This window comes from Aspergillus thermomutatus, assembly GCF_002237265.1.
Source record: "Aspergillus thermomutatus strain HMR AF 39 chromosome Unknown NODE_75, whole genome shotgun sequence".
Classification (NCBI taxonomy): domain Eukaryota; kingdom Fungi; phylum Ascomycota; class Eurotiomycetes; order Eurotiales; family Aspergillaceae; genus Aspergillus; species Aspergillus thermomutatus.
Window position 1 is genome coordinate 46,619 of NW_020798124.1, and position 25,737 is coordinate 72,355.

General features: G+C 50.8%; 6 protein-coding genes across 6 annotated transcripts; 4 read left to right on the plus strand and 2 right to left on the minus strand.

Annotated features, from left to right (window-relative positions):
• Positions 1-2,129: 2,129 nt before the first annotated feature.
• On the plus strand, positions 2,130-4,915 carry CDV56_105668 (1-phosphatidylinositol-4-phosphate 5-kinase; the record flags this gene model as incomplete). Its single annotated transcript, XM_026759287.1, has 3 exons — positions 2,130-3,295; positions 3,367-4,327; positions 4,400-4,915. 3 exons carry the CDS (start codon positions 2,130-2,132, stop codon positions 4,913-4,915), a joined length of 2,643 nt encoding a protein of 880 aa, XP_026615106.1.
• Positions 4,916-6,600: 1,685 nt separating this feature from the next.
• Positions 6,601-8,536, minus strand: CDV56_105977 (putative transcription initiation factor TFIID subunit 12; the record flags this gene model as incomplete). Its single annotated transcript, XM_026759596.1, has 2 exons — positions 6,601-6,855; positions 6,938-8,536. The coding sequence occupies 2 exons, from the start codon at positions 8,534-8,536 to the stop codon at positions 6,601-6,603; spliced, it is 1,854 nt and encodes a 617-aa protein (XP_026615107.1).
• A 1,427-nt stretch (positions 8,537-9,963) lies between these two features.
• Positions 9,964-10,804, minus strand: CDV56_106201 (uncharacterized protein; the record flags this gene model as incomplete). The annotated part of the gene is made up of 3 exons (XM_026759820.1): positions 9,964-10,264; positions 10,321-10,677; positions 10,737-10,804. 3 exons carry the CDS (start codon positions 10,802-10,804, stop codon positions 9,964-9,966), a joined length of 726 nt encoding a protein of 241 aa, XP_026615108.1.
• A 758-nt stretch (positions 10,805-11,562) lies between these two features.
• Positions 11,563-13,642, plus strand: CDV56_106309 (proteasome regulatory particle lid subunit RPN3; the record flags this gene model as incomplete). Its single annotated transcript, XM_026759928.1, has 3 exons — positions 11,563-12,037; positions 12,109-13,406; positions 13,499-13,642. 3 exons carry the CDS (start codon positions 11,563-11,565, stop codon positions 13,640-13,642), a joined length of 1,917 nt encoding a protein of 638 aa, XP_026615109.1.
• A 705-nt stretch (positions 13,643-14,347) lies between these two features.
• On the plus strand, positions 14,348-15,783 carry CDV56_106487 (trans-hexaprenyltranstransferase; the record flags this gene model as incomplete). The annotated part of the gene is made up of 2 exons (XM_026760106.1): positions 14,348-15,541; positions 15,622-15,783. 2 exons carry the CDS (start codon positions 14,348-14,350, stop codon positions 15,781-15,783), a joined length of 1,356 nt encoding a protein of 451 aa, XP_026615110.1.
• Positions 15,784-17,261: 1,478 nt separating this feature from the next.
• CDV56_106667 (uncharacterized protein) lies at positions 17,262-24,769 on the plus strand (the record flags this gene model as incomplete). Its single annotated transcript, XM_026760286.1, has 14 exons — positions 17,262-17,734; positions 17,796-20,087; positions 20,728-20,856; positions 20,936-20,982; positions 21,062-21,079; positions 21,165-21,240; positions 21,317-21,474; positions 21,546-21,626; positions 21,681-21,738; positions 21,794-21,978; positions 22,044-23,092; positions 23,152-23,301; positions 23,369-24,595; positions 24,683-24,769. The coding sequence occupies 14 exons, from the start codon at positions 17,262-17,264 to the stop codon at positions 24,767-24,769; spliced, it is 6,030 nt and encodes a 2,009-aa protein (XP_026615111.1).
• Positions 24,770-25,737: the final 968 nt, after the last annotated feature.

Here is a 25,737-nt window from a genome sequence, read left to right on the forward strand (position 1 = left end):
TTTGGGGTACTCGTTTGAGGATATGTCGTGAAATGGAATTGCTCTGTTCATGTTTATATGATGAACCTTTGTAGACTGTAGTCGTAGGTCGTGGTCATTGTACTGCAATTTGGCTCCGCAATTTATGACTTCTAAGGTCTCGACTCATTTGGGTTACGCTATGGGTAGGAACTATCTCGGCATCAGAAATTTGAATTACGCTCTATGAAATTGTTTTTCTTTAGTCTCTATGTGATACTGCATTCTGTCAGCCATGCAGATTGAATGGACGGCAGATTAGGGATATTGTTGCGTGCGGCATTGGAGTTCCAGCAAGTAAACTGATTTTGCTTCTAGTTGGGGATGGGCTGCTCAAAGCGAGCAGTAGGAATGATTCATTATTCCCTCTGGCGTGAGCTTGGGGCAAAAATCAGAACCTTCAGTCCAGTTTACTTCAGAAATGTGAGGATGTCCCTTGCGTGCCGATGATGTCTCCTGACCTGACATCAGAACATGCATTGCATGGATGTAGGTGTTTAGCAGGTAGACAGGAAGAAAATGCCTCTTATGAGAGCAGCAAATATAGTGGTCAGATGTTGAGCTGCTATGTTTATTGGTATGACAGGAGTACCTATGATTGATTGACATGCTATCTACTAAATAAATATACCCACTGGACAAGGAGTCTCCCGTGTCAGATTGTTTGACATATATATATGGTGCTGGGTTGTCCAAATCAACGGTACGAAGTCAATAGCAAGGGAAAATGAATAGAAAGCTCCCGCTGGGATTCAGTCCATGATGATGTACGGAGTAGAGCCTATGCCCATCATGATTCCTGGTTGTTGGGTAGTGCAAGTGGCATCAATGAGCAAGCTCTTCTGCTACGGGACATGGTCCTTTTTCAGGTAGCTAGCACTGAAAGGGGTGTTCAACATCTAGAATCGTGGGACATATTCAAAATCAATGCATTTGTACTCCGAATCTAGATCAACTATAACATTCCAGAGTAGTAATAATGATCATGATGCTGCCATCGGAGCTGAACAGTGGAGTTGAGACTGGGTCTGTTTTCTTTGTACATGACTGATTCCATTCGAACTACCTGAAAATACCAATCAAAGGTACCTTACGATTCTTCATAAGCATCATAAATCATCAGATATGAACTCCATGAGGCCCTTAAGAGTAGTAATATTACAAAGATCTAAGAAAAGAACATCCCTAGTCCTTAGGTTCGGAACCTGTAGACTCCAGGCCTCCGTCTTTCTGTCCTCTCCTTTCTTGCTTTTCTCCTTTCTTTCTCTCTCTCTCTCTCTGTTTGTTCCTGTTGATATTATCACCACACTCCTTTTTCAATTGTCTTGAATCAATATCAATAGTTATCATTATCATCATCATCATCATCATAGTCAATCGCTGACTGAGCGACAAATTATACTGCTGCATAACTCTATTAATACAAGATCTGTACAGACCATAATAATAATAATCTTCCCCTCAAGACGCCATCTCGAACTATCCAAGCTTGGTCATCCCTCTCCAATCCCATCTCTCTCTCTCTCTCTCTCTCTCTCTCTCTCTCTCTCTCTCTCTCTCTCTCTCTCTCTCTTTTCTCTCTCTTCCTCCATCCCGCCTACCTATCCTCTCTTCTCAATCCAATCCGATCCTCATCTTCATGCACTTTTAACCAATTTCATCGTCTCGGTAATTCGCCGCCTCTGACCGCGTCGTCCGCTCTGTCTCAACTCTTTTTTTCCGTCCTGAACATGCTTATCGGTCGCTGAACTTTCTGCCACGCCTACCCCGGCTGGCCGCTCCAGCTCGTCTCGGGAAGAATACCACCCTCTCCCTCTCTTCTCCTTGTTGCCTTGCATTTAGTTGATCGTTACGCGCATTGAATCAATACCCCGGTGTTGCTTAATCGGTCGGCTGTCACATCCATTCCCCTTTATACGCCTTCTGTCGCTTCCCTACTTGTCGTTCCATTGGTTCAAAGCGTCAACTTAATACGTACCCTGTCTGCTCGCTCGGATTCGTTGGCCCACGCAGACCTCACGTCACAGTCCCATCCCCTCTTTCCCTTTTCCCCTGGAACTTGACCTCTCTGCCCCTTGGGAGCCGCAACAAAAAGGAGAAAAGAGCGCACCATGCCATCTTTCTCCAACGACGGGCCTTATCAGTCGGCTACTGCTACGGCCACACACCCTCGCCCGTTTGATTCACCGCAAGGGAAACCTCACGACAAAGGCTCCGTGGGAAATACCTTTTTATGGACAAACTGGCCCAACGGTGATACGACCCACCTCGATTCCCAGTCGACTGATCGCCACTATTCCTCAGATCTGAAGCATGGGAGTGCCTATTCTCTGAACGGGCCCCGATCAAGCGCTAGCTCCTACACACGAGATTTACCACATTCGAAAGATGGCAGCATGCATTCGTTAGGAAATGGATCGGTCCGTGATCCAAGGGAGAGTGGCCGGTTTTCTATGACGATGGACAAGGATTTTACTCGAAAATCTTCTGATGCTGGAGCCAGCGCTGGCGTTGGCTCAGCAGCAGGGTCTATCTCCAGCGCGCAGCAGGTCAATGGGATATCGCCGAGCCACCGAACCCCCAACGGGAAGTCGCTGGTTAATGGAGATCGCCCCCAGCCGTCCGTTGACGAACTGATGTCTCAGGACTCGACTGTGACCGCGAACGGGAATACCCTTTCGACCTCGCAACCCGAAGATACCAGCCGACTCGCGTCCGAACCCGATCGATTGTCTCCCTCGCAGACGGCAGCTCCCCACCGTTATTCTTCCCCGCCTCTCCCCTCAGCCGCCGCTGACGCTAGTCACACGCAAGACCCGGCAGCATCAGGCCTCCGACACCGACATACGTTACAAGTTCCTAGAGCTACAAGCGGCCGTCGTAATAGCCGCGATCAAGCCGACGAGACGGCTTATAGCAGTGGTCGGCTATCTCCAACAGCAGGGGGAATCCGCCGAACGTCACTCAGCTTGGTTCGACGAGCTACAAAAACCAACCATTCGGACTCGGTTCCCGACGAGGTGAATCCGGACGAGGATGCAGCGCGTTGGGCAGAAGCGATCAAACATAGGAGAGCGTCAAGGAGGAAACGCCGAGATGACGACGATGACGATCGCGTCATCGTTGGAACAAAAGTCGACCAGAACCACGTGAATTGGGTGACAGCGTACAATATGCTGACCGGAATTCGCTTCACCGTGTCAAGGATCAATGCAAAAATGGACCGGGAGTTGACCCCCGCAGATTTTGAAGCCAAGCATAAATTCTCCTTCGACATGTATGACGACTGCCACCTTCCATTCCCCTTCCAAGAACTTGTTGATTGGCTAACATTTTCGTTGCTTTCAGTACTGGCAACGAGTTGACGCCCTCTGCGAAATACGACTTCAAATTTAAGGACTATGCGCCGTGGGTTTTCCGGCATTTGCGAGCCAAGTTCCGCCTTGACCCGGCCGACTATTTGATGTCCCTGACCAGCAAGTATATCCTCTCCGAGCTGGGCTCGCCAGGGAAGAGCGGAAGCTTCTTCTACTTCTCCAGGGACTACAAATACATCATCAAGACCATCCACCACTCCGAACACAAACTGCTGCGAAAGATTCTTCCCGAATATTACAAACATGTGGAGCAGAACCCCAACACGCTGATATCACAATTTTATGGTCTTCACCGGGTGAAGATGGCATACGGGCGCAAGATCCACTTTGTGGTCATGAATAACCTCTTTCCTCCCCACCGCGACATCCACCAGACCTTCGACCTGAAGGGGTCAACAATCGGCCGGGACCTGCGGGAGCAGGATCTTGAGAAGAATCCGCGGGCCACTCTGAAGGATCTCAATTGGCTTCGCAGAGGCCGTCACCTGGAATGCGGGCCCTCGAAACGGGAATTTTTCATCGCTCAGCTTGAACGCGATGTTGAGCTTTTGAAGAGACTGAAGATAATGGATTACTCTCTTCTGGTGGGTATTCACGACCTTGGGAGAGGCAATGAAGAAAAGCTTCGCGACAAGACCTTGCAAGTGTTTCAACCCGGAGGTGACCGTGAAGAAGAGGCGAGCCCGAACATGCTGATGCGCACTCCTTCCAAGCTGGAAAATGAACGCAAGGCACGTGAGCTGCGGATGCTCATCAAAAAGGAACGTCCTGTGCCACTTGATAAAGCCGCTGCGAAGATGCCTGAAGAAATTCTAGATGAGCGAAAGTATCACGTCTTCTATGCCGATGACGGAGGGTTCCGAGCTACTCACGAGAACGGCCAGCCTGGAGATGAGATCTATTACCTTGGCATTATTGACTGTCTGACACATGTAAGTGCATACTGCAACGCGAAAACACCCAGTCTTCCATCGAGCCCTGAGCAATGACTAACACCGCGACAGTATGGGACTGTGAAGAAACTTGAAAACTTTTTCAAAGGACTTTCCCATGATCGCGGCCAGATCTCCCCAATTCCGCCTGAGAGCTATGGGGACCGGTTTGTTAGATTCATCAAGGGCATTACTATGTCCAAGGAGGAAGCCGAACGGCATAAGGAAGCTCGGGCCCAGGGCCAAGCATCAGGTGAACGAACCGGATCTGTCGAACAAACAATGCAGGCTGCGGAAAAGGAGGCCGCGAAGGACGTCTCGAGCACGCATCCTCGAACTCTTTCGACTGTCTGGGACCCGGCCGATGCCAATGGACCAGGTCCGACTTCGACACTGCCCATAGTGGACGAAGCTGGTGAGCAGAGCAGCGTTGGTGGACACAGTCAGCATAGCCGACAAGGACCGTCGCTGACAGAAAAGGATTTGCCACCCTTGCCCAGTCTGGGCAGTTCACAAGACGGTGCAAAAGGAAAAGGAGTTTCTTATAGCGGCCCGAACGGCACATTATCACCCTTAGCAAGCCGATGACCGACGTCGCAATTATACGACCCTCGACTCAATTTCTGTATCTGCTGTGCTGTTTTCGGTCGATTATCTCATGATATCCCCATTCGCAGTCAATGACGCTTTGTTTCTTCGGCGCCATAGATCGTTTTCCTTGCAAGTTCGTGCGACGCATCTTCTCCCGCCATCTCTCGGTTCCTCTCCAATCCCCGAGGAGATCGATTTTGTGATAGTGTCCATGTTACCATGATTGACATGATTTTCCTTATTACCATGGGGTCCTCCATTGTCCCTCAATCATTTTGGGACAATCAATGCTGTCCCCAACCCTCTTTTCCTTCTTTTGCAACTAGCCCATATCTTTGGTGCGTCTTCTCATTCTTCCTTTATACAACATGACAAGCTCTCTTTGATCATGTGCACCATCACTTGAAAGACTTTCATACCATCTTTTCATTCCCTTTTATGTATTTTGCTTCTCTTTCTGTCTATTCAATCTCTTCTGGTAGATGCCGACTCCAAGCCAGTCGCATCTAGCTGACAATCTCCTACGCGAAGAGCTACATGGATTGTCTTTAGTCTCAGTCCCTCGAATAACTCTTTTCTATTCTTTTCGACCCCCCATATTTCCCTTTATCACACATATTTTGTATATTGCTTCTTTGTCCCCTCTGCTCCGCATTACTCCATATCCGAGTCGCCCATCGCCGGACTCGCAATTCTCTGCCATTCTAGACACTCTTGGAACCACGTCGCCTTCTATTTCCCTTTCTGTACGTTATTCTGGTGATTCTCAGTTGTCCTTGGTTTTCTGTTTTGGACTCAGTAGTCGGTTGGGAGAAGCTGTGTTTTACTTTGTGTGAGCAGGTTTGAGCGCGTCATCATTGTGTCTTTATTCTCGCACTGTCAGTTAGTGTTGCATTTTCCACGCCCTAGAAGACCGATAGAAGACTTTATACCAAGTAGAAAATTGATACCAGTACGTTTCTGCTTCCGACATGACATCCATGGATGGCGTCTACCTTCCATAATAATGAACACGGCCCGATTGATCAGGTAGCTTCCACCTTTTTTAGGCATCCACGGCTCCTTCCATTCTCCCTCTGGAGACATCGTATGCTGGCTACCTACAACCTCAATACCTCCCCTACTTTGACTCCAGCGAGGCCTGCAATGCATTTTCCTTGAAGATACATGAAGACTTTACAGGTACTCCAAGAAGGAAGCGTCCAGAAATACCCATGAATTCCTCAAAAGCGCAATTTCAAACATGAAATCGATGAATCAATTTTTTACCCATTCCTTGAACCTGTGCCTAGCCTAAGGTGGTATATCAGAATAACAGGCCTTCTCAAATCATGTCATGACGCCGGGATAAATGCAAACGTTCCAGTAGTTGAGCGAATTCGTAGTTTGCCTGCAGGAAAGACAAGCAAGGGCAAAAATCCACCAGAAAAAGAGAAAGAAAAAAAAAAAGCAGAGGCCCCACCCCACCGATGACGCCAGCCAGAGTACGCATAATGTAGAATGTTTCAGGTTTGAGTGTTTCTTCAGGGGAGATCAAGTCCTCCGTATCTCAGAGGAGGAGAGGAAAGCCTGAAGAAGAGCGACGGGAAGCTGCTCCGCCCTGTGTAGCTCCATCGTTGGCGACTTCCCTCATTTAGTCAGGAGGATGAAGGAGGGAGGGAGAAGCGAGAGCGAAAAGTGTATCACTCGGCCTTTCCTTGAGTGACTTTGGCGGCCTGAACAGCTGACATCTTTTGAGTCCAGCCTTGTGTGGGCTGCGGTTTCTTCACGGTGCGGAGATCGTCGGTGGAGAAGCCGGAGATGCGCATGTTGTAGTTTCTTTCCAGGACGAGTTGGATATCGCGGATTTCAAGTGTAGAGGATGGGCGCAATTTGGCGAGACGGCAAGCAGCGGTGACCACGTCATCAACGAAATCGTCGGCCATTTGCAGGATGAACTATCGTGATGATTTAGCAAAGGGCATACTCTAAACACTCTGCGAAGTGGGAAGCAGCGCTAATGTGCAGAATAAAACTTACCTCTTCAGCGTCTGGCGTAAGTCCTTCACCCTCTCCTCCTCCGGTGACCTGGCGCACCAGGATGTCAAGCATCTTCTTGCTCAAGACACGCTGGCCTTCGCCTTCAAGAACGTAGCCGGGATGCTTCTGGATGGCTGGTTGGCCCATCATACCCATGGCGCCATGACTGGGGCCGCCGGACAGAGTGGGCCGGGCTGGTGCCATGCTGACCGGCTCCGGGGGAGGAACGTTAAGGTTCTTTGGAATGGCCATGTTGATGTTGCGCGCTGAATTTTCCGACGCGCGATTGGGAATATACCCTTGAGGATGTGCATGAGGATTGGCAGCTGCTTGCGATACATTCTGCTGAGCCATGTTATTGTTCGCGGCGTTGTTGGTATAATTCTGAGCAGCTTGCGCCATCGCAGCTTGATGGGACAAAGGACGTGGCGGGCCTTGTACGTTGACTGGCTGCGGAGCTGTAGGGGTAGGCGTCGAACCGTCCGGATTAGGTGTTTGAGTAAATGTGATCTGCGCGCCTGGAGTCCCCTGTTGTGAAAGAGGTTGCGGTTGCTGCTGTTGTGGTTGCTGGGGAGGCGCGGCGGGAGCGGCAGGTGCGGTGCCTGCAGCTTGTGCGACGGGTGCTTGGCCCGGCTGAGTCGTGGAGGGAGACATGGCCGGACCTTGTCCGGCTTGATTTCGCGCGGCAGTTACTGCAGAGTTAATGGTGTGAGGTGCCGGAGTAGGGGCTTGCCCAGGGTGCATGGGTCCGGGGACATTCACTGGACGCTTGTCACCGGCAGTCGGCGCAGGTGTGGCGGCAGGCGCAGTCGCAGTCGCAGTCGCAGCAGCAGCCTGCTCTGCAGTCCCCTGTGGCTGTTGAGGTTGACCGGGCGTGGCGTTCGGTAGCCCTGCTCTATTGAGCTGCTGGTTCTGCTGCTGCGCCTTGAAGGATTCCTGTTGCTCCTTGAATTTGTTCAAGAAGTCGCTGCCTTCTCGGTAGAGCTTTTCCGCCGCAAGCTGCCGGTTTTTGAACTCCTGCACCTCTTCCTGGCTCATGTTCCCAGCGGCCTGTCGCTGCGCGAACTGTTGGCGCAGTTCCGCGATACGTACGCGTCCGATCTCCTGCTTCTGGAGCGCAATACCGTAGCGTAGTCTTGCTTCCGGCAGCCATGTTTGTACTTGTTCTTTGCTGATATTGGGAGGGAGGAAGAAGTGAAGACCGTTCACTTTCTGTTGGATTTGTGGGAGAAGCTGCGCGAAAGACTGTGGGTTGGCGGACTGCGTACGTTGAACTGGCTGTCCCTGAGCGGCTGCAGCTGCCGCCTGAGCCTGTTGGTGCTGCTGCAGTGCTTGCTGGCGGTTTTGTTGAAATATTCGCATGCCTTTCATCAAATTCTGAGAGAGCTGTGTGAGTCTCATGTGGGCGTTCTGGTATTCCGCACTCTGCGGGTCCCGGCTGTTGAGTATCTCCCAGAAATTGCGCACCAACTGGGTGTGCTGAGCCTTTTGCTGCTCATTGAGATGAGGCAATTTCTGGACCTGGTCTGTCCGGATTAGGTTCGAGTGCTGTTGAGGCTGAACCATAGGCTGATTCGCCGGGGCCTGAGAGCCATCCATATTGGTCGGGAGCGAGAGATCTCGTTATAGTCTAATCAGTGAGTCGGAGCTTGATCCAATACACCAAGGTTCGAGAGGGAGGTACGCTGAACGGAACAAAGGAGGAGGCGTGTGCGACGAGGTTACTTCGAGGTCAAAAATGATGTATTCGACCTGGACTGCGTCGTAATCGTGAGAGTAGATATAGTGGTAAAACCTTGTAATGCTGGCAGACGGATCAAAATAAGCCAAATGAGTGAATATCAGACTCCAGACGCAGTCTTCTAGCGTGAGAAAAGGGACTGATAGAGCCTGGTCAGTCCAGATATCCGATGAATGATGGCGGAGAGGAAGCGGAAGGGATCGTGGGAGCCTCAGGCTTGGCATCGCAGCCTTAAATGCGACGAACACTGTAGTGCCCTCAATGACGGTCATTACTCTATATTTTTTGACTTGATCGCCGGGGAAGATTTAGTTGGCTATTAATTCGGCTCCCCCATGGATTGCACATTGCTTCCAACAATCTAATTGAGCTTATTCTCTAGTTGATTTTGAGACTAGGATCATACTAGGATTCTAGGCATACTTGACTCTGAAGCTTTTCTCTGTGATAGTGCATCGGAACGCCCAAAGTGAATTTGTTAGACGGATATCACCAAAGACACTACATATGTAAGAGCAAGTACAACTGAGGTTTCTGAACAGACATGTTGACCTCCCTACAGCGCGGATGGTAAAGGTCGTTTACACGTAGGACCATTGTGATCAGACAGATCATTTCAATAGAACCATCGATAATCTGGTCAAATTCGATGAGCGAATATTGAGATAAAGGTGCGCTGATTTTCAGTACCAAAGAAGGCTTGATGATCTTCCAGGTAAAATGACAAGTGAGAGTCACGCCGGAATTCCTTCACTTTCTTCTCAGTGAGATTGCTCAGGAAAAAACTGCTGCACCCATGACTCCATACTCCATTCGTAAACCCAACCCAAGACGCATTGTTGAGCAAAGAATCGAGATCAATCGAGAGCAAGTCGTCATATGCTTGAACATTCGACCTGCTGTGTCTCCGCTCAACATGGCTCTCGTTCCGGGAGCTAACGTACTGTCTGCAGGCAGTTCAGAGGATGAAACCGACAGCGTTCGGGCCCATCTCGCAAGCACAGACGGCCCAAGCTGGCCGAGCTGGTTCGATGCAAGGCCCAAGAAACTTGCTTCGACATCCTGCTTGAGCACGGACATTCAAGTGCTGCACATAGAGTTGTCTGCTCACTCCGCTGATCGGATTCACCCAAGAGACGTGCTTGGCAAGGGCAAGAAGAAATTGCCGATCAATGATTGAAAGGGATTCAGCGCTCATGGCGGAAGCTTGTCGAGGTGAAAAGAGGCTCATGCTCACATACATGACGCTGAATACGAGGTATGAAAAAGTGGGCGGCCGGATGGTTCAGCTCATCAAGCCACCTAAATCCCTTTCCATGCCGCTTACACGCGCTTCTAGAGCTCGTTTCCGCTTTTCCAACTCTCTGATCTCCTCCATCTCTCGCTCAATATCGGCGTTTGTGACTTCTGGCGATGTGGTCGTGGCATTGTCATAGTCGTCGTACTCATCCCCGTAGGAGTGGCTCATCTGCTCCAATTCTGCAGTGTTCCTCGCCACTCGGTCTTCTAGGTGAGCAATAGAATCACTAATCAACTCGTGACGATAACGCAGATTCGCAATTTTCTCCTGGGCACCAGCAACGGGACTTCACGAAATCAGCACCAGCAAATGAAAAGTAATTGATAAGAGAAGCTTGCTTACTAGACATTGCAGAGAATCTCTGCCCCGCGAAGAAGGACGTCAATATTAACGTCACTTCGCGTTCCCCTGGTTGAAGCTCCAGCGGAGCGCTTAATCTCCTCCATCATGTCAGAACCAAGGACTCTTGCGACTGCCGACTGATTTCTGTTATTCCGCGCAGCATAGATCCGACTCGCCATGGACTCTCCCTCCCCTTCGGGTTGAAACATTGTTCCCCGCCTCGTTGCTCGCCGTTGGGACTTGGCAGACGGGTCAGTCTGGAAAAGGGCTCGTTCATGAGCTTCGGTATCGCGGATCAACGCAGTAATATCATGAGGGCCCAAAAGAGCATTCGTGAATATGCGAGGTGGGGGAAAACTGTGAAAAAAAGCTCGATCAGCATACAGTCACGAAGAAAAACAAGGTTATACACTCACGGTAATTCGGCGATCGCATTTGAGGAGAGCTGGATTTGCTCCAGATGGCTTTCGAGTAAAGACATCATTGAAACTGCAGACTATTGAGTTTTATGAACGATGATGATTGCCAGGATAGTATCCAGATCAGGGCTCCAGGAGCCTCATTAAATCAAAGGATAGTACTGGGTACTCTGGAGACTAGATACTAGATACTCTGTATGTAAACATCGGGTCGCGTTAATCTCTCCCCCATTTCCGACCGCCAAGAAGGAGCTGCCGCGAAGCTGCTTGCTGCCTGAGGCCTCAGGCGACACTTTAAGGTGGCAACGCAATCGCTTTGTGGCCGACAAACAGAACAGTTCAGCTAAGGTTCCTAGGAAGAAGAGAGAGGATATCTAGACTGTGCTGCTGGTAGACCAGCTCACACATCTTAGATGGACGATCCCGTTTTTCTTCTTTTCTAATCCCTCTTCCAGTCACAATAATAATAGTGAGGCGAGTATTATTCTGCAGCTGACCAGCTCCATCACATCAGCTGCCGCTCCCAGTAAGCTTCCCCCAACTGACTAAGCCCTGTGCTGGTTCTCTCGCTGTCCATCCATCTCCAAGTCAACCTTGACATCACATCACCACTTCATCAACCATCTTCCCCTACTCACCAGAGGCACCATCTCCCATCTTCTCTTCATTTTTCTTGCTTCTCCAATCCCTGCTCTTGTCCGTTTTTTGTAATTTTTTTGCAGGCCTTCTTCTTGTCCTCGGACATTGGTCCTCTGATTCCCCTTCCTCCGTTCCCCGGTCCTGCAATCGCTTCTTGCTTAGCTGAGCTTCAAGTTGAAGAAAGATGCCGGCCGAGAGACGTTCTTTGCGATCGAACAGCAAGTCAGATACTTCTTCATCCGCTAACGGTGAAAAAGCGCGTTCAAACTCGCAGAGCTCAAGTTCCAACAAGGACAAGGCCGCGCCAAACCGCGCCGCCGCCAGCAAGGCCAAATCTCCCACACCGGCTGCTTCGTCTAATAACGTATCTAACTCCGGTATGGGCGAGCAGCGTGATCAGCCGCATACCAACGGCGTGAACGGTTCTGAAGATATTGAGATGGGAGAGGATACGGCAGGTGGGCCTACATCCTCATTCAACACCAGTAAGGATCGGAAAGGTGACAAGAAGATGACTGTTGTAGTGCCCCCTTCCAAGGGTTCGAGGTTATCCGGAGAGAAAGGACAGGACCAAGAGGAAGATGATGTCATGGAGGCCGCAGAGACTGAGTCTCAAAAGCCCGAGTCGGAGGTCGATCCCAAAGTCAAGGCCATTCAAGGTTCGTTTCTTTCCCGCCCGCTGTCTCGATGGATGCATGCCTAATAATCAACTGTTATCACTTGGCTCTAGATATCAAGACCAGCTTCACACTCCTTGAGCGAGCTGTAGCCCACTTCGACCCCAGATTTACACTTCGCGTTCTCAGGTCGATATCCTCAATGCGCAAGCACATCACTGCTGATGTGCTGGCAGAAGTGATCGTTGAGACCTACCCACCGTCAAGTCTTACCGCTGCTTTCTTGCTGGAAGCTATTGATCAATCTGGCGCTTACGAAAGCGCCCTTGCGAGTTCGAAGATGGAGGTCGATTCGGAGAAGAACAAGTCTGCTCCCAAAGAGATACTGCCAGAGGTTGATACCTATCTATCCATCCTGGTTCAGATTCACCTCTACGACAAGAAGGACATTCAAAGGGGTGCGAAGTTCTCGACTGCTTTGATTGAGCGTCTGCGGACACTCAATCGTCGCACGCTAGACTCTCTTGCTGCTCGCGTGTACTTTTACTACTCCCTCTTCTTCGAGCAGGTTGCTCCCCTTCCCCCATCTCCTGCTGCGGCGGTTACCTCCATCCGCCAGCCCTTGCTCGCTGCTCTTAGGACAGCCGTTCTCCGGAAAGACGTCGATACTCAGGCTACCGTGATGACCCTTCTTCTGCGGAATTACTTGTCTACGTCTCATATCTCGCAGGCTGACTTGCTCATCTCTCACAACCGCTTTCCGCCTTCTGCATCGAACAATCAGATTGCTCGGTACCTGTATTATCTGGGCCGTATTCGTGCGATTCAGTTACAGTACACGGATGCTCACGGGCACCTGATTGGTGCTACTCGCAAGTCTCCTTCGAGTCACAGTGCTCGTGGTTTCTATCAGGCTTCTCACAAGCTGCTTGTAGTTGTTGAGCTATTGATGGGCGATATTCCCGACCGTGCAATCTTCCGCCAGCCTGCACTTGAGCGCGCTTTGCACCCTTACTTCTTACTTGTTCAAGCCGTGAGCGTTGGAGATTTGGATGGTTTCTTGAACATCGTAAATACGCACAGTGCAACGTTCCGGAAAGATGGTACCTACACCCTGATCCTACGTTTGAGGCAAAATGTCATCAAAACTGGTATCCGGATGATGTCGTTGTCCTACTCTCGCATCTCGCTTCGGGACATTTGCCTGCGTTTGGGCTTGGACAGTGAGGAGTCGGCGGAATATATCGTGGCCAAGGCGATCCGCGACGGTGTGATTGAGGCCACCTTGGATCATGAGCACGGATACATGAAGAGCAAGGAAGTCGGCGATATCTATGCCACTCGCGAGCCTGGAGAGGTGTTCCACGAACGGATTCGGGCTTGCTTGGCTCTGCATGATGAGAGCGTCAAGGTAGGCTTTCAAGTGTTTTCAACTAATTTTTTTTTTTTCTCCCGGACGGTCTTTTGAATTCATCGCTAACGTCTGCCTCTCCTTCTATGTAGGCTATGAGATTTCCCATGAATCAGCATCGCCTCGAGCTCAAGAGTGCACAGGAGGCTCGGGAACGGGAACGAGAGCTCGCCAAGGAGATTCAGGACGGGGACATGGATGACGAAGACGCTGGCGGTGATTTTGACGCCATCTAGTGACCCAAAAGACCCGCCTACGCGACTCTGCTTAGCTCTGCCTCTGCCAATTCAAAATGGTTCACAGGCTGGGCTTTGCAGTTTCCGAGTCATGCTACGCCATTTCCACTGCCCAGGTGTGTATGAGGGGGAAATCTGCTGAGTCAAAACTTGCGAGTGCGATTCTCCATATTTCCTGTATTCACAGATTTATTTCGTTTCACAGTTATCAGGACGGATTTTGTCTTGTAGATGTCGTCCGTTCAGCTGGTCATCTTACCTTGGTGGGAGTCTTAAAGGATCTCTCTGTAATTTCCATCTACATCTTAGACAAGAAAATTCTCACCGCGTTTCTTGTAGAAGTACCTATCTTTCCGAGCTGCCTTTCTCATTTAAAAAAAACTTGGCGTACTAGTCCAATGTCTTTTCACACGACCTCGAAACGGTCCGAGCGTAGTGATTTATGTGATGACGCCGTGTCCTCGATGTGGCCTTGGAAGCTGTCGTCTCCCGTCCCGGCCCGAGCGCAGCTCCGTGAGCTCGAAATCTTCAGTCGTTTTCTGATAACTGCGGAAACTTTATGCACTCCGCAAAGAGAAAGGCACACATCGCCTTGACTCGTGAGGTCTCTCAACATCTCTTGTACTTTATTGTCACGGAGTTAGCTTATTTCTCCTCTTAGATTGCGACTTGTCTGAAGCTAATCATAGTTACTCTCGCCTGAGCATGAGAGCTCGAACGGTTTCGGCCTCTGGCCTTGTGCTCTCATCTCGAATAACACCTTCCACCTCGATATGCTGGCAATGCCTCCGCGATGACCTTCTTTCCAATCAAATCCAGACTCCCATTCGAAAGTATCACCCGACCCGGCGGAAAGATGTCTCTCCCTTCGGTGCTGCCGTTTCTGCAGCCCAGACCATCTTCAAAGGTCTACCAAAGGCTCCTCCGGGGATCTCGGTGGATCCATTGAGGATTGTAGGAAAAGAGCTCAAGTTCCTAACGAAAAATATCCGTCAATTGCTCGGCTCGGGGCATCCTACTCTCGATAAAGTGGCCAAATACTATACCCGGAGCGAGGGTAAACACATGCGGCCCCTTTTGGTGCTGCTCATGTCTCAAGCGACTGCCTTGACTCCGCGGAAGAGTCGTTCGAACGATGTGGCCCCAATTTCGGTCGATGATCCCATTTCCTCACCCTCTATACTCGCCGACACGAACCCGGATACAAACCCTCTTGTTTCAACGTCAGCCGAGGCCCAATACGACTTTGCGGGCGACGAGAACATCCTGCCATCCCAGCGACGACTCGCTGAAATTACCGAATTAATCCACACTGCATCGCTTCTCCACGACGACGTGATAGATAATGCCGTCACCCGCCGGTCGTCCAACTCTGCGAACCTTCAATTTGGAAACAAAATGGCTGTTCTGGCCGGAGATTTCCTGCTAGGCCGAGCCTCCGTTGCTCTGGCGCGCTTGAGGGACCCCGAAGTCACCGAGCTCCTTGCCACTGTGATTGCCAACCTGGTTGAGGGCGAGTTCATGCAGTTGAAGAACACTGTCGCGGACGAGAAACATCCCGTTTTCACCGACGAAACTATCTCGTACTACTTGCAGAAGACCTACCTGAAGACTGCCAGTCTGATCAGCAAATCGTGCCGCGCAGCTGCTTTGCTTGGCGGTAGTACGCCCGAGGTGGTTGAAGCTGCTTATTCCTATGGACGCAATCTGGGCCTGGCATTTCAGCTGGTGGATGATCTGCTGGATTATACAGTGAGCGGGGTCGAGTTGGGCAAGCCTGCTGGCGCAGATCTGGAACTGGGACTTGCCACTGCTCCGCTGCTTTTCGCTTGGAAACAAAACCCTGAACTGGGTCCTCTGGTGGGCCGCAAGTTTAGCCGGGAAGGAGACGTACAAAGAGTGAGTGGGGATCTCTAACATTGGAAAATGTTTCGTCTCGCACAATGTGATATGATCAGAAGCTGACAGTCACTTGCCAGGCCCGTGAAATTGTGTACAAGAGCGATGGTGTCGAACAAACCCGCCTTCTGGCCCAAGAATACGCCGACAAGGCCGTTGCTGCCATCAGCGATTTCCCTGACAGCGAAGCGAAGAGTGGTCTGGTTCAGATGTGCGAGAAAACCATGAATCGGAGGAAGTGAATTGCTCAAAAGATTGGGTCAGAAGTCCGTCAGGAGGACGGTATATTAGCTGGAGCTTAGGACTAAGTGGTCTACAGATTCCCCCAATCTCATCCACTCTCCTACATCCAACCACAGATTGATCCAAGGTGTACAGCCATCACTCGCGAAGGACGACCGACTGTGACATTATCCTTCCACTACCTATGTATTATTAACCTTCTCCTATGATTGCTAGAATTTGCGTCTTTCTGTCCCCTCTTACCAATTTACGCCTTCCCTTCTGTTTCCGCATCTGGTTGACGGCGAAAAGAAAGGCTACATACATACGACGACGGAGCCATGAAGACATAAAGTGTGATTGCCAATGAATCCAATGTTTCTTCATGTGATTCTTGTGGGAACATAGACATCTTGCTTTTGTTAGATTATCAAATGCTGTATATTATTCTTCTGATTTCATTCCGATTAAGAGTAAGACAAGTAGATTTATAACATGCGATGATGCTACGATGATCGAGGGCTAGATATCTGACCTTGAGTGACTACCTAAGTAGGTCATCCTGACCACATCCTGAGGGCATTCGGCGATAGCCCCAGTGCTCCGTGCTCCGTGCTCCGTAGCATATGGGAGGTACTTCACAAAAATTCGTAGTATTGGATAGATAGATAGATGGATAGATAGATAGATAGATAGACAGCATGCCAATAAGTTGCTCATCCTTAAATGATAAGTCTACTCGCCTCCGTTTCAACAGCTGCTTCAAAATGGTTTCAGGTTGATGCTCTCAGGCTTCTAATACTCATTGGATGGATCTCAATTAATGTTCCATCAGACGATCGTTCGGAGAAATGATGATCCAGCTGACTACTGATGATGATTTCTGGAGTTCCTCATACATAGTCATAGGGCCCGCAAGCCACACTAAACCCAGTTGGGACAAGTATCGTCAGGTGCCGTCATAGGTCGATACCTGCCTAGGGATCCCGTCTCAAGCGGAAGGTACGGAGTACGGGAGAAGAATCGAGGAGTACCTAATTTCACTACATTCACTTGCATACCATATACACATGAACTAGGGGTTGAAGACCGAGCAGGGAGTAGATATCAATCATCCTGGCGTGATACCGTCGGTGGTGTCGTCCATTACTCTTGAATCTACTCCGTACCTAACTACCTAAGTACCTAGCTCGACTGTCGGTTCCACGTGAGACAGAGATACAGCGATACATTGTTGTATTGGTCGCGAGTGTGCCTGGTCCTATCCTGCTCTCGTCCCTGATATCCTTTTTCTTCTTCTTCTTCTTCTTTGATCTCTATCTACCCCCTGAGTTCCTCATTCCTTTCCTCTCTCCTTCCCATCCTGTATCACCTGCTGCGAAAATAGTGTGCTCTTTCTGCTATCTGGCCGTTGGCTCTACTCCCCTCACATGGTCACAACAGTGATACCGACGACGATGGAGCCTTTTCTGCTGCATCTTTGATTGACTTGGTCCCGATGGGTTCGTTCGGTAGTTTTCTTTTCGCATACTTAATCGGCGGACTCACCTTCATCCCGCTGGTCCTGTCGCTGGTTCTTCTTCATGCGTATCTTACGCTTCCGCGCGCTTCCCCGCCCTCCAATCACCCAGACGAACCATCTCCCGATAGCATCCAGCGACCGACCGATGATCAGTTCAGTCTGAAATCTGGCACAGATGAGCTAGCAGAAAGGTTCCATCGGACTCACGAGTCCGATGTTGCTGCCGGATATTTTGCTGTCTGTCGCGAGTATGTCCCTGGTGGAGTCAATGGCAAGCCTCCCGAGAGAACCACCCCGGCGGGTGAGGTGATCGCCGCCGAGAGCCCCAGCGTCTACCAAACTATGTACCGGAGTCTGTTTGACAGGAAGCAAACGCCGACGATTGAGCCTGCGAAAAACACTGGGAAGAACGGGAAAAGGGCCCGGAATGTGTTTTACATTGTTCTGCGGTATGCGTCGATCAGTGCCATCGCTTTTGCATTCCCCAATGCTAACCACATCACCGGACAGACATGGCCATTTGATGCTCTATGACGATGCCAACCAGGTGGAAGTCCGATATGTCATTTCGCTCGCCCACCATGATGTGAGCATTCACGGTGGTGAAGGAGAAATCGTGGAGGGCGAATTGTGGCTGAAAAGGAATGCCATTTGTCTTTCGAGGCGTTTGGACTCTCTTGGTGACCTGGGAGGGCCGACCCCTCCGTTCTTCCTCTTTTCCGATAACTTATCAGAAAAGGAGGACTTTTACTTCGCTATGCTCCAAAACCAGACCAGAATGGGCGACTTTCCAAATTGTCCGCCCAAGCACCAGCAGTTTGACGTCAAGCATATTGTCACCCTAGTCCAACGCCTGCATTCTTCCGAGGAGCAGCTGCAGACGCGATGGATCAATGCTGTACTCGGCAGACTGTTCTTGGCTTTATACAAGACACCGGAGATGGAAGAGTTCATTCGGCAGAAGATCACGAAGAAGATCTCCCGGGTCAACAAGCCGAACTTCATCAGCAAAATCTGTTTGCAGCGAATTGACATGGGTGAAGGCGCCCCTTTTATCACCAACCCAAGGCTCAAGGACCTGACGGTCGATGGAAACTGCTGCGTGGAGACTGATATCCAATATACCGGCAACTTTCGCCTGGAGATCTCGGCCACTGTTCGCATTGACTTGGGCCCTCGTTTCAAGGCACGAGAAGTTGACATTGTGCTCGCTGTAGTTCTCAAGAAGCTAGAAGGCCATATGTTGATTCGGTTCAAACCTCCGCCCAGTAACAGAGTGTGGGTTTCTTTCGAAACAATGCCAAACATGCTTATGGACATCGAACCGATTGTCAGCTCGAAGCAGATCACTTACGGCATCATTTTGCGAACTATCGAGAGTAGAATTCGCGAAGTTGTCGCGGAGAGTGTTGTTCAGCCCTACTGGGACGATATTCCCTTCCTGGACACTGCTTCGCAGCCTTACCGTGGCGGCATCTGGCAACGCGAGATCCCAGGACAAGGTTCAAAGGCCGAGATTCCTGACGAGTCAATCAGTCAGCCACAGACTCCGACTCTAAAGGAATCAATCGAGGCTCTGAAGGCGAAGGACGATCGCACAATGAGCATGCCGGTGCTTTCGGAAACCACTTCCGGATCGCTGAAATCCCGCAAAAGCTCCAAGTCGGTCACAACAGACTCCGAAACGAGCATATCATCTGCCGTTGACAAAGCAAGCGGTCCATCTCTGCCGCGCGCTATTCGATCTCAAACTTTTTCTAATGTTGCCGATCCTGTCGTCACCGCTGACAATATCAAGATCGAAAAAGTTACGAGTGATTTCAAGGGCGAAGAGAAGAGCAGTGCTGCCAGTGCCATGATTGAGATTTCCAGCCGTTCGCCTCCTAGCTCGCCGAATAAGACGCCGAACGGATCGCCGCCCACAATCAGCCACATGAGCCCAGAAAAGCTAACCCCCAGTCGAGGGTCATCATTTACGGAGTCTATTGAGAGTATTGGCGAGCTCGCCAGCCGCTCCCCAGCGCGCCCTACATCTGCTCACTTGGCCAGTGAATCGTCAACCAGTCTCCGAAGTGGTAATGGTAGTTCCAAGACGTCCATCAATAACGAGAGATCGCGCAGACGAAGCACGTTGGAAACTCTAGAGACCATGACCAGATCAGCCACATCTTCGACTGTTCCCGAAGAGAAGCCAAAAATCTCAATCTCGCTGGGTACAGCGACCGCCGCAGCAAAGAAATGGAGCTGGAGTGTGTTTGGAAAGGGAGATTCCAATGGCCAGGAACCCTCTCGGCCTGCAGGCACTCCCGACGAGCCGATCGGACGTGGTCATCCTCTTCCTCCTCCAGGCACCCCATTACCGCGCCCCGATAAGTTCGGCATCAAGAGTAACCCTATTCCCCGACGGAAGCCTGTACCACCGCCAGTCCCCGAGCGTTCCAAAGATGACGCGAAGAGGCCTGTCCCAAAGCCACCCTTGCCAAAACGGAAGCCTCTTACGAGACCGGAGGGTGACGAAAGCAGCCCCGACGAATTGCTCGTGGTTGAGGCGCCGTACGACTCGACGCCCAATAGCCCGGCGCCTGATTCCGCTTCTGACATAGATATCATACAGCCGAGTGCGATACAGGAAAATACTCGGGATCTCTCCCGTTCCAAATCGAACGATGTGGTTGCAAGCCGTCCCTGGGAGGATGATGCGGAGCAAAAATCGCGGGAGCACGACTCCATTGCTCAAGGAATGCCCGATATCACAAGGCACGGCATAGAAATATTATCGGCAACAGATGGAATCGTACCTTAGTAAGAATTGTATCAGTTCGGTTGAGAAACCCGACGAAGGGAAGGAACCTCCAGTCTCGATATCACTTATACATGTTTCATCTGGACGGTTCTGCGGCGCAGAGCCACTGTATGCTTGTGAGCAAGCCGGCGTTCTTGGTGCAGATGGGTTTATTGGAGGACTAGCCACAGTATAATGTAGTCCTTTTGTATTGTTCTCATCATTGGATAGATGAACCTATTGCCAGCTCATTCTACGGAGTACTAGCACTGTATTAAAGTGGGAGCCGAAGTTGGTAGTCCAACACTCTCGAAGTAGTGAGAGAGTACATCGAGCTTACAGCGGTCACCTGGATCCTCGGATTGATTCGCATTCAGATCTATCGCTAGACAAAAGTTTCAGGTATTTAAGCATCATCTTGGACTTCATGCTCTACGTAAGAAGATACTTTATCAGGAGGAGGAGGACGACGCGTTGCCAAGACTTGCGATGGCCGAACTGCAGGCGCCAGCTTTCCCGATAGACGCCCAAAACGTCATTGAACTCTGCCACTGCCATCTCGATCGCTACCCCCTCACAGTCATTTTCTATATCTCTCTTTTTTTCCTTGGGCTTTTACCATTCTTTTTTCTTGCTCCTCAAGTGTTCTGCCTTTCCTAGTTATCGCAAGTGTTGCTTGTCATCCACACTCGCTGTCACGGGCCCACCGGCTCCCGCCGCATCTACGATCGTCTTCTGCTCCCCTGATCCCCGCGAAATCGTGAAATCGCACGCCTTCAAGATGAGTCGGTGAGTAGCTTGTCCGATTTGTCTTGCGAATCGAGCTAGCGGAGATAAAGAAACGGATCGGCTAATACATCCCATGTAGCACGGAGGCTGATCTCGCGATCAATATTCGGAAAGCCACAAGTATCGGTATGTTGTGCCCGAGAGTATACCGCATGCTTACTCTTCCAATGTTTCGTATGACTGATCTGAAATTCGCAATTGGCAGAGGAAACCGCCCCGAAACGTATGCAGATCACCCGCTGGGATGCTTTCGCGCATCGCCCTCGGCTTCCCCTGATATGAGCTCGCCACTGATCTTTGTTCGCCAGGGAAACATGTCCGCAGCTGTATCGTCTATACGTGGGACCACAAGTCATCTGCCGCCTTCTGGGCTGGCATGAAAGTGTGCGTGATGGCTTAAAAATGCGTGGCTATGTTGCGGATACGATGACTGACTTTGTTGCGCTCCGGTTCCGTGTAGTCAACCTGTGCTTGCCGATGAAGTCCAGACATTCAAGGCCTTGATTACGATACACAAAGTTCTACAAGAAGGTCACCCGGTCGTTGTGAGGGAAGCGCAACAGCATGTCAATTGGATTGATAGCTTGATGAGGGGTGTTGGAGGGGATGGGATTAGAGGTATGCGGCAGGTACGGTTCCGCTTCAGGAGAGCACTTGGTTAATTTGTGTGTGTGTGTGTGCGTCATTAGGATACGGCCCACTTATTCGTGAATATGTCTTCTTCCTCGAGTCGAAGTTGGCGTTTCATCGGAATCATCCGGAGTTCAACGGTAAGGGAGGCAGGAGGCTTGCTTATTATAAGAATACTGACCTTTTCCGTCAAGGGCTGTTTGAATACGAGGAGTACATCAGTTTGAAGACGATCAATGATCCGAATGAAGGGTAGCTATGCCCTTCAGCGTCTACCGGCGATGACCCCCACTGACGACTGTTCCAGATACGAGACCATTACCGATCTCATGACTCTACAGGATCAGATTGACACGTTCCAGAAGCTTATCTTCTCCCACTTCCAGTCGGGAACCAATAACGAGTGTAGAATCTCCGCATTGGTTCCTCTTGTGCAGGAAAGCTATGGCATTTACAAGTTTATCACCAGCATGCTAAGGGCTATGCATACTAGTAAGGATCCTCTGGTCCTCGGTGCACGATGCCTTTTGAATACTGACCTGCTTTTTTACTCGTAGCTACGGGAGATAACGAGGCACTCGAGCCACTTCGTGGTCGATACGACGCTCAGCACTATCGGCTAGTCCGATTCTACTATGAATGTTCCAACCTGCGTTATCTCACGAGTCTGATCACTGTCCCCAAGTTGCCTCAAGATCCCCCGAGCTTGTTGGGCGAAGATGAGGAGCGTCCGGCTCTACCGAAACGGCCGACGAAGGAGGTTGAGAAACAGCCTTCTCCGCCGCCAAAGCCAGTGGCTGCTGAACCGGAGCCCATCAACGACTTCTGGACCAACGAGGCGAAGCGTCAACAGGAGGAGTTCGAAGCGGAGCAGCGACGCCTTCAGCAACAGTGGGAAGATCAGCAGCGCCAGCAGCTTCTTGCGCAGCAGCAATCTCAACGTGACTTTGAGGAACAGCAGCGTCTGCAGGCAGAGCAGCAGCGACTGGCTCAGGAACAACTCTTGCGTGAGCAGTATCAGACCCAGACTCAGGGTCGATTGGCTGAGCTTGAACGGGAAAACTTGAATGCCCGGGCGCAGTACGAGCGTGACCAGCTGATGCTGCAGCAATATGATCGCCGCGTGAAGGATTTGGAGGAGCAGATGGCGCAGCTGACCACGAACTTGAACATGCAAAACGCCTCAAAAGACGAACAGATTCGCGCTTTGCAGGAGCAAGTCAATACTTGGCGGTCCAAGTACGAGGCTCTGGCTAAGCTCTACTCCCAGCTTCGACAGGAGCATCTGGACCTTCTGCAGACGACCAAGAGCCTCAAACTCAAGGCAGCGTCAGCCCATGAGGCGATTGAGCGGCGCGAAAAGCTTGAGCGGGAGCTGAAGACGAAGAACCTTGAACTGGCTGATATGATCAGGGAGAGGGATCGTGCTCTACATGACAGGGACCGCTTGACGGGGACCAATAAGGAGGAGCTGGAGAAGCTCAAGCGCGAGCTTCGGCTTGCTATTGAACGTGCTGAGAATGCCGAGCGCTCAAAGGGCACTGAGATCTCGACTTTGTTGTCGAAGTACAACCGTGAGATGGCGGACCTCGAGGAGGCACTCAGAGTGAGTTTCATGACTTTGGAAATTTCCTATCTCATAACTCGGCTGACTCAATTGCATAGAACAAAACGCGCGCCTTGGAAGAATTTTCATCTCGGAACATGGATCGTCAAGGAGACCATGAACTTGCGCTCCGCGAGAAGGATGAAGAGATCGAGGTTTACAAGTCGGGGATGGAACAGGCGCTCATGGAGCTTGAGGAGCTAAAACTGGTACTTCTGCATTTCTTGTGTTCTCTACTGGATACATTGCTATTTTGTGAACTGTGACTGATGCCAGAGAACAATACAGAGCCAGGGTGACGTCGACCACGCATTGGACTCTCAAATTGACACCGTCCTGCAAGGCACTGTGACCAAGATCAATGACATTATCGATTCGGTCCTCCAAACCGGTGTGCAGCGTGTTGATGATGCCTTGTACGAACTGGACTCCACCATGCAGGCTGGTAACCAGAACGCTTCTCCTCCCTACGTACTCTCTCAGATCGAGAAGGCCTCTGCGTCCGCAACCGAGTTCTCGACCGCTTTCAACAACTTCATCGCCGACGGCCCCAACAGTCCCCACGCTGAGATTATCCGCACTGTGTCTATCTTCTCTGGTTCCATTGCTGATGTGTTGAGCAACACTAAGGGTCTTACTCGTTTCGCCAACGATGACAAGAGCGCCGATCAGCTGCTCAATGCCGCGCGGAAGTCCGCCCAGGCGACCGTGCGCTTCTTCCGCGGACTGCAGTCCTTCCGTCTTGAGGGTCTAGAGGCTTTGCAGAAGACCGACGTTGTGATCAATAACAACTTGGAGGTCCAGAAAGACCTGCAGTCGTTGTCGAAACTGGTCGATGCGTTTGCTCCCAAAAGCGCCAAGATTAGTACCAGCGGCGATCTGGGCGATCTGGTGGACAAAGAGCTCAGCAAGGCTGCCGATGCTATCGAGGCAGCAGCAGCACGTTTGGCCAAGCTTAAGACGAAGCCTCGCGAAGGCTATTCGACATACGAGCTTCGCATCAACGATGTGATCTTGGAGGCTGCTATTGCCGTTACCAACGCGATTGCAGAACTGATCAAGGCTGCGACGGCATCGCAACAGGAAATTGTACGTGAGGGCCGCGGCAGCTCGTCGAGAACGGCTTTTTACAAGAAGAACAACCGGTGGACGGAGGGTCTGATCTCGGCCGCCAAGGCTGTTGCTACCTCGACCAATACTCTGATTGAGACTGCAGACGGTGTTATCTCCGGTCGCAACTCTCCTGAGCAGTTGATCGTGGCCAGTAACGATGTGGCCGCCAGCACCGCTCAGCTGGTGGCTGCTAGCCGAGTCAAGGCCACTTTCATGAGCAAGACGCAGGATCGCCTCGAGGCCGCTAGCAAGGCGGTCGGTGCCGCTTGCCGCGCTCTGGTGCGACAAGTGCAAGACATCATTTCCGAACGCAATCGGGATGAAGGGGAGACCGTCGACTACGCGAAGCTCAGCTCGCACGAGTTCAAGGTGCGAGAAATGGAGCAACAGGTATGCTTGTCTTTTTTCCAACTTGTCACATTGCTTTTCGCACGTGTGTCTTTCAAAGATGCTGACTGGTTGTTTTCTCGCGTATAGGTCGAAATCCTTCAGCTCGAGAACAGTCTGGCCCGGGCACGTCAACGCCTTGGAGAGATGCGCAAGATTTCTTACCAGGAGGATTAAGGTTCATTCGCTGGATACCATTGGTGAGAGTTAGTAGTCCACAAGGCGTCTATATCCTTGGGTTTTGCGGGATCGCCTTCCGTCCACGTGGTGCTCGTGGTAGAAACAACCTTGGGTGGTAAAGTCATGGTGGCAATGTAGTTGTATTCTATTGCTTGCATGGCTCTTGATATCTTCAGATGGACAAGTTCCGTCATATCCTTCTTTCCCTTCCTCTCTCTTGTGTCTCTAATCCCCCGATCGCTCTGTGTTCCTTTCCTCAAGTCTGACCAAATTCCTTTCGTTGTGCGATCTCTTCTTCATATTTTCAATATACCAAGACTAGGGAGCAATATATTTTGTGTTATATGTGTATCGGTGCTTCGCACATTAAACGAGCTTTTGCATTGTACGGAGTACATACAGGCTAGACCCTCCGCAGCTACAAGTACACCGCGAAAGATACACATACTTTCATCCTTTGTCCGACAAAAAGCCAAAATCAAAGTCAATTGATGTATCCGAGCTTCGGCCAAGACTCCAAAAATTCCAGTTGCAGATGATCTTCATGTACCCGCAATCTTGAGCGGTCGAATGACAGCCAGGTGACAGCCCTTGCGTCCATGGAGTGCTTCGATCACACGCCACAGTCCACGATCCTACACTTTGTCCTGGCGGCACTCCACACAGACCTCCTTGCGCCCCCATCGGTTTCTTTGTCCTCTCATTCGCCGCCGCATTCTCATTCGATCTGGCACTCACGTTCCTTGGTGACAGGTGCCGGGTCGTCTTGGCGCGGGCCCACCGTAAATCTTATCATGACGCCAGGAGTTTAGGGCTAATTGCGAGTTCTTTGTTCATGGCATGCATGCGTGTAGGAGTTCGGGGAACAAGGGAACCCCTCCCCCGCTCCCAGTGACGTCGACGAGAACGGTCTGTAGGAACGTAGGCTCGGAGGACTCGGGCGCAGATTGTTCTCGCTCTGGCTC